The sequence below is a fragment of the Gracilinanus agilis genome, chromosome 3 (genome assembly GCF_016433145.1).
Source record: "Gracilinanus agilis isolate LMUSP501 chromosome 3, AgileGrace, whole genome shotgun sequence".
Taxonomy (NCBI): Eukaryota; Metazoa; Chordata; class Mammalia; order Didelphimorphia; family Didelphidae; genus Gracilinanus; species Gracilinanus agilis.
Genome location: NC_058132.1, coordinates 67563387 through 67576605, shown reverse-complemented (window position 1 = coordinate 67576605; position 13219 = coordinate 67563387). Strand labels below are relative to the sequence as shown.

General features: G+C 36.0%; 1 protein-coding gene across 6 annotated transcripts in view; it reads right to left on the bottom strand.

Annotated features, from left to right (window-relative positions):
* EPB41 (erythrocyte membrane protein band 4.1) overlaps positions 1-13219 on the bottom strand; it is a 126568-nt gene that overhangs the window by 46285 nt on the left and 67064 nt on the right. For 4 of the 6 annotated variants that reach the window (XM_044667951.1, XM_044667952.1, XM_044667953.1 and 1 more), the window contains exons 11-14: positions 6061-6272; positions 2023-2079; positions 1815-1856; positions 838-900 (exon numbers count right to left, since the gene is read on the bottom strand). In XM_044667951.1, the coding sequence (XP_044523886.1) occupies positions 838-900; positions 1815-1856; positions 2023-2079; positions 6061-6272 (374 nt within the window). The remainder of the gene's footprint in view (positions 1-837; positions 901-1814; positions 1857-2022; positions 2080-6060; positions 6273-13219) is intronic. The other 2 variants (XM_044667956.1, XM_044667955.1) reach the window with 2 other exon arrangements.

Here is a 13219-nt window from a genome sequence, read left to right as displayed (position 1 = left end):
CCAAAATTTAAGCCTAATTATGGAAATCTAGAATTGGATTATAGTACATTAGAAGGGGGACCAATGCTGGGAATAATGAGTTAGCTCTTCATTCCTATATTATTCTCTACATATCATTGTACCCTCATTGTTTTTTCTTACTGTCTTTTTTTTAAAGATGGCAGTATGTTAAGTATAAAAGAATGAACTTTGGTCTTGGTAGTCAGAAAACATACAACTCTCTACCTCAGTTTCCTCATGTGCCAAATGGAGGTAATGATAGGTACACAATCTGCCTTACCAAGCTGTTATAAATAACAAATGGAGGAAGTATTAAGTACATATGAGTTCTTAGTCTTCCTTCTTTTGATTCTGACACTGTAAATTTTAGTAAGCTCATCTGAACTCTGATTCTATATTTCAATGTACTTAATATAGTTTCAAACTGTCCATCTTACCCTATCTCTTCCATATTGTTTCAGGCCAACAGATGAAAATAAACCAACTTTCATTTGGGACTTATGCTCATCTTGGGGAAAATTCAGATGACTTTGAGCAGCAAAATGAAATCCCTAGGAGTAAGTGAATGGCTAATTTCAAATGGTCCCCCATTTGAAATAGAGGTAGTCCCAATCATATATTTTTCAGATAAGTATGACAGATGAAAACAAAAGAGGCAAAAGAGATGATTGCAAATATTCATGTTGTATCAACATGCAAAAGCATTTTTAAATCTAAAATTTTCTCATGCAAGAGCATGCAAAACCAAATGCAGCATAGGAGGAAGAGAAAGAGGCCAGCAAAGAATGCAGAAGGTTCCAGGCAACCAACTGAAATTAACTTCAAGTTTATACAAACCTCCAACATTAAATTGCTATGTCTGATATAAATGTTTTCACCATCTAGTCTCTTTGTTTTTTTCTGTGAAAATGAAAGGGGGAAAAAAACAGAAAAGCACAAAAAATTAAAATGTTGTTCTTGCGGGAAAAAAATCGCAAATTGGCAAATCAAAAAATGTTTTAAAACCAAATATCTGGGACACAACATATGGCACAACATGGAATGGTCATGAAAAACACAAGGACAAATGAAGAAACAATTACCACCAAAAAATGGGTGAACTTGTTCATGAGTGATGGAAGAATTGGTGATTTCACTTAAACAAACAGTGCTCCTTGTTTTATTGGCTTCTGACACATCAAATACATGTTTCCCATTCACAGTCACAAAGATCTTTCAAATATTGAAAAAATGAAAGTAATTTAAAAAGCTTTGAAGCTCTGTGTGGATGTATACTCAGAAAGATTCTCGATTCTTTTTCAACATCAGGTTGCAAGATTTACATGGTAAACACCTCTAATGTTTTGTATGAGGCAGATGTGTAAGAATTATATATGTCATTCAATATTTCTCCTGAGTAAAAAATGTATTTACCTTGCTTATATTAGACTGGCAAAATAAGGCAAAGGAAGGAGAGGTAAATAAAGCCACAATTTCTGACAATGTCATGAAATTGCTGCCTTAATGCTGATTTTGACAACTTTGAATAAAATGCTGTTAATAATAAAAAAGCATTTGTGTAACTTCACCAATAAATGTGACTAGCTGACACATTTCATGAAAAGGTGAATGAAGTATAGTTTTTCCTTTGGTCTCCACTGCTGATTATTGTTCTTCACGAAAGAGCATAATTCATCCCAAAAATGAGGTAAGGACAGCCCTCAAATAACAAACAAGAAGCCAATGAAAAGAATGGACCATTGTCTCTTTAATGCACTCGAGGTGAGCATGGGCAAAGTGGTAATGTTGCTCTGTGAAATTGAAAAGAGTCTAACCTTCCTCATTCTTATCAGATCTTCTGTTTTTTCTGCAGGTTGCTGTTTTGCAGTAATTAAAAAGAAAGAAAGAAATGATAAAAAAGTTGGCTCATTTAAATTTGCTTGGACCTTCATTTTACAACCTTTAAAAAAAGGAAAAAAAAGATGGAGGGGGAAAAGGGTAGGAAAAAAATTAAAAGGAGCATGAGCGACTGTCAGCACAAACCTGGATTTGGTCACCATTTATGGTGGGTGGTGTGACCTCGATGTGGGTTTTTTCCACCTACATTTAAGAAATAAAGTGGCAAAACATTTCAGGTTAGTGGGCTTTTCAAGAATGGCTTCATTTCAACCCATAAGTTGAACATTTTAACTGGTTGCAAAACGCAATCTAATATATAATTATCATGACGTCTAGAGAAAGGTCTTATAAGAGAGGGGCTCACACACTTCCCCAGCTTTCTGTCAGTTCGCTTTCCCACCTTTGAAGCCAAAACAATCATTTAGAAAACAGATTTAGAAAAAAAGGAATTCGGGTATTTATTCCATTTAGTTTGAGCATATTTAAGTGAGTTTTTTAAAGAAAAAGTTGACTCTTAGTAATTACCAAAAATCAAGGCCTTAATCAAATTGCCATTGTCATGGCAGAGTTGACTTTGTTTCTTTGAGTAATCTGAAAGCACTTCAGAAAATATTTTTTTTTAAAAATCATCATCTCATAGGTCTAAAAAATTGAGGCATGACATATATTATATTTCAGAGAGACAAATAATTCACACTTACACTTAACACAGACATACAATATGATTTAAAGCCAAAAGAGGAAATACAAAATTTTTGCTGGCTAACCAATTTTTAAAAATCCATAACTGTACCTCAGTTATATCAAATCATAAAATTCACCAACCTAAAATGGACACTGACTAAACACAATTTTCATTTATAAATAAGCACACTGAGAAGTTACCTACAACACTAAAAATAATATCAGTGGAAGTAAATACTGTAAATAGTCTGTAATCCTGATTATTAGGTCACAAAAACCCATGCACTTAATGAAAGGGATGTGATTCATAGGATCACAGATCTAGAGCTGGGATGACCTTCTATGTTCTCTAGTTCAGCTGCTTCACTTTACAGATGAGAAAACTGAGACCTGGAGAGTTTATGTATTGGATTAATTCTAGTTGTTATTTACTATAAACTTAACCTCATTTTGTTGTACTAGAAGACCTCTAAAGGTCCCGTGAAGCTCTCAACCTATGATTCACAGCATGCTGCCATACAAGTAAATTGCTTTTGGCTGTTAATTACTATTATGGTTGTTATTGTTAGCTATTCATTTGAATGTCCAAATTATTTGTGCATATTTGAATAATTTATAGCTTTTGCTTTAAAATTTCCTGTAATGTATAGAAGAAAAGTACATTTTGTTTCTATATAGGTAGGACCAAGGCTCAAGTGTTAGGGATTAATAGGAGAATGACTAATCCTGAGAAATTCTGCCTATGCCCATGTATATTAAATGTGATGAATGTATATAATACAATCAATGCATACTGAGACTACTGATCCATAGTGACAAACTACTTTTATCTATCATTGTTATTAAGTGTATTGTCCCAATCTCATATACACAATTTTCCTCTATGCAACAAAGCTATTGTGTTACTTGGATTATATAATAAAAGTGATTTTGATGAATGTCAGATTTCTCAGTGCTACAATTCTAATTTGGTACAAATAAAATAGGAACAGAATTTGTTGTTACTGTTAATATGGGGAACAATTAAGATAACTGAGGATTATTAGAGATGGTTTTCAACTGATTACAGTGAGATTACCTGAAGTACATTTACATAACAATTAATTGGCAAGAAGATTCAGTACTATCACTCAAATGGGGGCATATATCAAGGGAGAATTCTTCCTACTCTGCTACAGTCACAATAGCAAAGGGATGCTATTCTTAGACATAATTGTGTCTGTCCTACAGGCAGGCAGAGAATAAGTAAATTAGTGGAAGGTCAGAGAAGTTTCAGCCATTGCCAACAAAGCTCCCTGCCAACTACTGTAATGTAACACTTTCCAGACGGTCGGTGTAAAGGATGGAGGAATGTCGTCAGAAATGCCAGGTTGTACAATGAGAAAAAAAAATAGTCTGCTGTGATACTCTGATAAAATGGCACTACTAACATTGAACTTCTTTGGTTGTTGCTGACTTTTCATTACCCCATTTGGGGTTTTCTTGGAAGGGATAATGGAATAGTTTGCTATTTCCTTCTCTACCACATTTTACAGATTAGGAAACTAAGGCCAACAGGGTTAAGTGACTTACCCAGAGTCACACAGCTAGTTTCTGAAGCCAGATTTTCACTCAGGAAGATGAGTACTACCCAGTGGCATAGGAACTGAACTAGGTAGGCACAACAAGCTTGCATGGCCAGTACATTCTCTCTCTTTGGACTCAAATTAAACTCAAAGTACAAAAAACAGGCCAAAAATTCCTTGCAATTATATCTTTTGATATCATGTGATACAGCATAAAGCACAATAGCCTTAGAGTCAAGACACCTGTGTCTGACATGCAACCTATCAGCCACATGACCTAGCCAAGTTATCTCCCTTATTTGGACCTCATTTTGCTGACTTCTAAAATGAAGGGGTTACACTACATAAACTCCAAGGTTCATTTTCAGGTCTAAAATTCTGTGATACTATGAGTCTAAAGCAAGACAGTCTGATCAGCCCACTGGATGATGAATTAGCACTAAAAGGACAAGGTTAATTAAATTGCCATGGTGGTAAAACTTCCTGAGGGAGTCTAATGGATATTAGATTTCTTAGCTAGTTGATAAAATTTAAAATATCTTCTTAAAAAGATCAACACATTCTCCTCTCATACTTCATGTTATTAATATTGGGATTTGTACCTCCTCCATAAAGTAAAATGAACACCTCAGGCCCAGCATTGCTTATACATATTAAACAGTCCTGTCAACATGTACAAGGTTACCCCAATTCCTTCCTGATACCCTAGATGACTGAAGACAATCAATTCAAAGCCATGAACAAATTCAAGAGCAGCTTCTCCTCACTGGTAAGGCAAATCTTAAAAACTCAACATAAAAGTAGACCTTGATTTATGAAGTAAACATGCTCTGGAAAAGCTGTATGTAAACTGGATTACTTTAAAATAGTCTAAACTTTACTACTCAAAGAATGTCCACTGGAAAGTTGTATATCATGAATCTTTTTGTAAATCAAATAATCATTTACTTTTATAAATTTGAAGCTTTATATGCTGGCTTTTTGCATCAAGTGGAAAAATAAATCTTAATCTGGAACAACTATGCTATCTTCACCCATACAGGTATTTTCAAGCCTTAAAAAAGGACCCTTATGACATTTTCCCCCCTTTCCTATTATATAGATGATGGTGGCAAAGATGCAGAGGTCCACATATATGAAATAGTGCATATAAGATGTTTTTTGATGTACTGATTGATTTTGCTGAATTATTTTCTCCCTATTTTTATTTCTTTTCTTTAAAAATTTGATTTTGAAAGGAATGTCTCTAGGTGAGAAGGTAGGGGATACAGCAGGAAATCTAAGATTTGTTAAAGCAAAAGATATAAATAAAATTTTTAAGGAATCCTTTCCCTTGATGTCACAATTATGTCAGAAGAAAAGAAGAAAAAAATGAGAAGGGTCTAATGACAGATGGAAGTACAAGGAGAAAGTATTCTAGGCCAGGAGTCAGGAAACCTGGGTTTTAGTCCCAGCTCTGCCTTTTATGTGCCATGTGACTATGGACAAATTACTTCATCTCCTTTGGCCTCAGTTTTGATTCAATAAAGCTATTACACAATAGCTATGTAAAATGATGGAATTTTATGTAAAATTAAGGAGTTGGACTAGTTCAGGGTGCTCTTTAAAAAAAGTATTTTGATAATCATATTTTAGCTTGATTGATTTCCTTTCTAAAGGAAATAAATTTTTACTTTATCTTAGAAAACATGATTCTGAAAATGGGTCCTCAGACTTCAGATTGACAAAAGAGCACAAAGAAGCTTAAGATGCACTGGACTAGATGGTCTATAATACTGCTTCCAGCTCTAAAATTCTGAGTTGAATTTCTCCTCATTACATCCACTGAATCAAAAAGAAAAACAAAGTAAGTGCCCTAACATCATCAGTCAATTAAAACAAGCCCAGGGAGAAGGCATTCTGGGGAAATGCCAAACTGATTTAACATTTATACCTTCCATTCTTCAGTTGGCTCTGGTTCTACTTGTTCAGGTTCCACTTCTTCCTTCTTTATCTCTACCTTCACAGTTTCCTTCTGCACTTTAGAAACTGAAGGTTTCTTGCCATTAGAGGTCCCAGGGAAGCTGACTTCTGGACCATGGCTCTGAGCAATGGCTGGTGCTGAGGTAGGCCGAGGGCTCCGGTCTGGTGTCTCTACTGCTCCAGCTGGACAGAGAAGAGGAGAAGTAAAGGGAAGGCAAGAGTCATGATGCACCATTTCAAAAATCACTGGACAATGGAACCATGATCTTCATAGCCATACTTATTCAGGCTATGTTATGGTATATTTGTCCAAAAACTTAACTCATCTTTCCATTTGAAATGTGGCTTTTCTTCCTACCCTATCATTGACTCCTCTTTCTCCCTTACCTCACATCTAATCGATTGCCAAATCCTGCCTGGAACATAGGACCTTATTAACTTCTAGTTGACTGGCTATTGATTCAACCTCCCCATATCTCTGCTATGTAACTTTCACATTGCCACCCCTGACTCAGGTCCTTATAACTCTTTGCCTTATCTATTATGATAGCTTCACGATGTTTTAAAGATTATCTTCTTGCTCCCAGTTTTCCCCCTTTCTAAACTTTTGTTCATTGAACCGCCAAAAATTAGCCATATCATTTCCTTTCCCAGAAATCTTCCCTATTGCTTAAAGAAGGGTGGGAGGAAATACAAACAGGATCACACAGCCTGGTCAATGAGGCCCTCTAGGACAGTGATGGTGAACCTTTTAGAAACCAAGTGCCCAAACTGCAACCCTCACAACACATGAGTCCCCCACCTTACCCCAGACAGGGGAGAGAGGAAGCGCTTCCACTGGGCTGCTGGGCAGAGGGGTGGGTGATGGGAGAAAGGACCTCAGGCATGCATGGAAAAGGCATGCCACACTCTAGCACATGTGCCATAGGTTCACCAACATGGTTCTAGGACCTATATCTAGTCTACCTTTCTAGCACCTTTTCATGTCATTACTCCCATTCATGTACTCTGTGCTTCAGCTAAAAGTAACCACCAACCCTGACTCTATCCTTTACTCTTCTATCTCTGTGCATTCATTGCAGCATTTCAAAATGCATTCTCTTCTATTCTATGCCTACTATTTTTTCTGCCCTTAGGGCCCAGCTTAAGTGCTATACCTTCCATAAAGAGACAGACACCATAGCAGAGTGGAAAGGGCCTTGGACATGGAGTCAAGAAATCTGGGATTGAGATTGAGTTCAGATACTTAAAAGCAGAATGACTTGATGGGTCAGTTACCTCAACTGTAAAATGTGGATAAAAATATTGTTCCAGCTACCTTAAAGAATTATGAGAAAAGTATTTGGTATGTCTTAAGGCACAAGAGAAATGTTGTCCCTAGTTGAAAGTAATATTCTTATCCTCAAATTTTTCTAGTGCTTCTTGCCTCTATTGTATTCTATCACTGAACTCTATTTATTTACATGTATGGTATAATTTCCATTATGGCAGGTGTCAGAGATAAAAAGACAAAAGTAAGCTCAGTGTATCAGGAGGAATAATGCATAAACTACTAAACAGTAAATAAATTTGCAAATTAAAATACTAGTAAGGATTATACTTACTACTAGCTTAGAAAAGGGAAGGGAAAATAGGAAAAGCTTTCATAGGAGGTGATTCTTGTGGTGAGGTTTGTAGGGAGTAAGGGATATAAAGAGGTAGAGATGGAGAGAAATATATTCTAGGCTTAGGGGATGGAACATACCAATGCATGGAGAAGAGAACACTGAGTATCACTAACATTAAATAAGCCCATTTGACTGGAATTTACAGAGTGCATAAAAGGGAGGAATGTCTAATAAGCCTAGAAAGGCAAGTTGGAGTCAGGTTTTAAATGTCAAAAATTTTCAGCACTTCAATCAACCACCTTACATATTTGGTACCTAATGTCCTATCATCCCATTTCCCCCCAGAAGTATTCTTGGACTGATTTGGGAAGATTTTAATGATCTTTATAAATTAAGGTCCCTCTAGGCAGAATTGGTTTTCCCTCCTCTGACATTTATAGCATTTAGCTTTGCTTGGCCTTTTATATTCTAGTCTATACTATTGTTAGGTCTAGATAGATATACATACATACATTTTTCTGCATGAAGGTGTATGTGTGTGTATTCTATTCCCTCCTGCTAGATTATAATCATTAGGAAGGTAGGGATCATGTCTAAATTATCTCCATTTCTAGCATCTGTCAGTGAACTAGATTCCTAATGCAACTTCTAAATCCCTATTACTTTTCAGTATCTCTAAATGCAGACCTGAAATAGATAACTTCTTTGTTTTAAACCCTTACCTTCTGTGTTAGTATCAATTCCAAGACAGAATAGCAGTAAGGGATAGGCAACTGGAGTTAAGTGACTTGCTCAGGATCACACAGCTAGGAAGTGACTATAGCTAGATTTAAACCCATGTCCTCACAATTTCAGGCTTGGTGCTCTATCCACTTTGCTACCTAGCTATCCCTAAAGGAAATATGGTTAGCTGGGCATGAACAATTTGGGGAGGAGGTAGGGTGGGGAGGCAAAAGGAGTTAAGTGACTTGCTCAGGGTCACATAGCTAGTAAGGATCTAGGGCCAGATTTGAACTCAGAGAGATGAGTCTTCTTGACTCCGGGCCTGGCACTCTATCTATCACATTCCCTAGTTGCTTTCAGCTAAACTAGATAACTTTATACCTTCTAATATTAATATAAGTTAAAATAGACAAAGAGGAGAAACTAATAAAGTTCCTCAGTGATATAGTGGAAAAAGCAATGGATTTAGTAATTATAAGGGTCATATGTGAACCCTATCTTTATCATTTACTATTTGGTGTCATTGGGCAAATTATTTAAACTCTCTAAGCCTCAGTTTCTTCATCTATAAAATGGAGTTAATACCTGAACTACTACTTCATAGATTATGAAGAAGAAATGAAATAATATATGTAATGAACATTATAAATCTTAAAGAACTCCCTAAATGCCAGCTCTATTATTTAGAATAAAAGAATAATTTTATAAAAATACTCAATGGCATAACAGAAACAGCCACAGGTCCTGGGGGTTTAAGTTTTCTCTACTACTTAATAGCTGCCTGACTACTGGCAAGCCACTTAACCACTCGAAGTCTCTGCTTCCTCACTCATGAAAGTACGAGGTGGGATTTTAGGAGGGTCAAATGAAATAATGGTTTTATAGGTCTCAGTAGCTGCAGAATATTATGTAAGTGTAAGCTGTTACTTACAACATTGAGAGCATCAGTACTACATGCATATAGCATTCAGAGGCAAATGAAAGATATTCTTGTCATTGTCTTTCCCCATCAAAGAAATCAATCAACAAATGATTGCTCAGAAAGACACGAATCTACCATGCCACTCAGTGAGAGATTGCCGAGTTCTTACAAGTCCCTGCTACTCTTGGGTGACTGTCACTGCTGCTCTGAGCCAGACAATGTGGTATAAGAGCAGATGGTAGACCCAAATCTGTCAACACAGAGGAGTGTGACAAAATATTTTGCTTCACAGTTGTGTTAAAAGCATCATCGTACATGTGTATCCACACCCCCTCCCAAGGTTCTAATTCAGCTCTGTCTGGCATCATAATAATATGGTCCATGCTTTCACCATGTGTTGTTTAACACATCGTATTTGGTTTTAATCCAGGACTAATATCTCAGAGCCAAGTTTTATATATCTTCAGCATTACTACCCTGCCACTCTACATAGAAAGAGAACATTATAAATATGGGGAGGGGTATTTGTGAAGACAAATAGAAGCAAAGCTCTGAGAGAAGAAAAATTATTAAAGATTCAGAGTTGGAAGGAACTTTAGGGATAACCTAGTCCATCACCACTTCCCATCTGGGATGTGATTATCCACTACAAAACCTTACACAAGTGGTCCCTCAAACTCTTCCAGTGCCAAGGGAATTGTCATCCCTTTAAGCAGCCTATTCCTTTTTTAGACATCTCTGCTTGGGAAGTTCATGTACATCTGCTTCCTGTATCTTCCACCTATTGGTCTTCAGTCTATCTTCTGATGTAGTAAGTCTATTACAAGAATAAGTCTGTTTTTGGTGATTGTGTCCTTCCTTTGAGTCTTCTCCAGGATACATATAACTAGTTCTTTCAACCAATTCTTGTGATATGAGGTTTTGCAATCCTGTACCAACTGGTCAATCTCCTCTAGGTGTCCTCCAACTTGGCACATGCCTATCCAAAATATGGTTCCCCAAATAAGCTTAACATTACAGTTGTGGTCTGAATAGGGCAGAGTATAGCAACTATGTCACCTCTTTCATTCTATACATTATGCTTCTCAATTAAGGTTATAATCACATTGGCTTTTTTTTTTGGCTATACATTGTATTACAGACTAATGTTTAACCTGTAGACCACTAGAAGTCCTAGATTCCCCCCCCCCCAATAAACTGCCACACTTCTCCTAGCTTATACTTAAGTTTTTTAAAAAATCAACTACCCAAGGGTAGGTCTTTATATTTAGCCCCATTGAATCTCCTCTCACTCACTGTTCATTTGCCAAAATATTTTTATCCAAATTCTTTCATCTAATTATATTGTACTGACAAGCCATGATAGTATGTGGCTAGTTTTTCATAATCTTCTTATATTAGCTTCATATCAAGAGCATTTTGGAACAAAATGATTAAAGCAGTAATACCATCTTCTTTTCTTATCAAGAATCCTGAAGACTATAAAATAACTTATACAAAAGAACAACCTTGTAAAAATCTTTAAAAAAGTTTTTTTGAGTTTTCAACAAATATAAGATTTTCCAAAATTTTCATCTACATAAAAAGGGAAGTTTTAACTTTTAAGATACATCTACAAGCCCAGTTTCTCCAACTTGCAATCTTTTAAAAAATTTTTATTTTGAATATTTCCCCATAGTTACATATTTCATGTTCTTTCCCTCTCCTTCAAACCCCCCAACACCCCTTAGCTGATGCACAATTCCACTGGGTTTTACAGGTATCATTGTTTAAGACCTAATTCCATATTACTGATAGTTGGACTAGAGTTATCTTTTAGTGTCTACATCCCCAATAACAACTTGCAGAGTCTTGAGGAAAAAATGTACTAGTGGTAGTAAAGAGATGTTATGATACACTGTTTTTGGCTTATACTACCAAAAACTTAGTTTGGCATTTCAAAAATTCCATTTAATTAAATTAAAATGCAAGCATTAGGTAGGGCGGGGAAAGACAAAATTCCCTATCCTCATGAAACATACCATAGAAAGGAAAATAGAAGACTTACACAAGTAACCATAACATGGTAATAACATAGGAGACATTAAGTGCCAACTTTGGTCCAATCAGAGGTAGAAAAAAATGTGAAGGTAATATTTAGAGAGCATGGATGGCTTCACAAATATTATATGCCCTCATGCACAGGATAATCAAATTCAAAATCATCACAATGATCAAAATCAAAATCATCACAATGATGAACAAATCAGGAAGCCTGGGAAATACCCCTGGCCCTGAGCTAATGGCATTAATATCTCAGCAACTTAATTTCCCAAGCCATAAAAGAAAATATTGTTCTATGAACTTGTTGGAATTAAGTGACACAACATAGGAGTAAACACCATAAAAAGCATAAAGTGTCTTAAAATTAAATGACATTATATTGTTAGCAGCAGCTCACTTTATGATTTAAAATTTCCAGAAAGTAGGTTCCAAATTGCAAAATCAGTGTCACAAAACCAGTTAGTGAAGCAGATAAATTCAAGAAGCTACTAAGGAGAGGTTTATCAAGTTATTAAACCAAAGCTCTTTAAAAAAGCAACCCTTAACTTTCACTTGTCTGAAGGGCTACATTTAATACAATGTCTCTAAAGTACTCAAATGAATAAATGTAAGTAAATAGACTTCAGTGGAAAAAAGGGAGGAAAGGCTCCTAGCTAAAGTAGCGAAGGAAGGAAATTCATTAATGAGACAAAAAAAATATTGTATACTGGTTTCCATTCAGAGATTCCTAGACTTTGGTCCCAACATAGAGAGAAACAGTAAGATATCGATAATAAAAGTATAAAAAATACATTTAGTCAATTTATATTCCATGTAATTTGTTTGCAAAAAAGTGAAGAAGAAGAAGGCAAGGTGGCAAAGAAATAAGAACACTGGCTTGAGTTACAGGTTCTAGTTCTGACTTCCTAACTTATAACTGAGTCATTTCATTTTTCTGGACCTCAAATTTCTTTTCTGAAAAATGAAGTTGTTAAGACTACATGCTTTTCAAAGTGCTCCTTTAGGCCAATGGTTCTAGTATCCCCAGATAATGTTATTTTATTTTATTTTATTTTTTTAAACCCTTGTACTTTTTGGTGTATTGTCTCATAGGTGGAAGAGTGGTAAGGGTGGGCAATGGGGGTCAAGTGACTTGCCCAGGGTCACACAGCTGGGAAGTGGCTGAGGCCGGGTTTGAACCTAGGACCTCCTGTCTCTAGGCCTGACTCTCACTCCACTGAGCTACCCAGCTGCCCAATGTTATTTTTTAAAAAGGGGGCAGCTGGGTGGCTCAGTGAATTGAGAGCCAGCCCTAGAGACTGGAGATTCTAGGTTCAAATCTGACCTCAGACACTTCAAGCTATATAACCCTGGGCAAGTCACTTAACTGCCATTGCCTAACCCTAACTACTCTTCTGCCTTAGAACCAATATACAGTATTGATTTGAAGACAGAAGGCAAGGGTTTTAAAAAAAAAGAAGAAGAAAACAAGGAACCTTTCATGAAAGAAAGGTTAAATATAACTTACGGGGAAAGTGAGAAGAGACTTTTATGTCCTGAAAAGCCATTACATATAAAAATACAGAAAGTTAGAAACCTGGGTAAAAAAAAAAAACCAAGAAGAAACAAACTTAGAAAATTGAGGGAACCTCTCTCTCCCAGGAACAGTATGTCTATAGATAATAAAATATACATAAAATTATACGTAATATAAGTAAGCACTTCAGCTATAGAATTTCATAATACAATAAACAAAGAGCTAAGAATATAAAACTCTTCTCAAATCCAATGCTTTCCATATAATAAAAGATTAAAGTGAAGTTAAAACTTGGAGAAACCATCTTAGAATGGTCAAG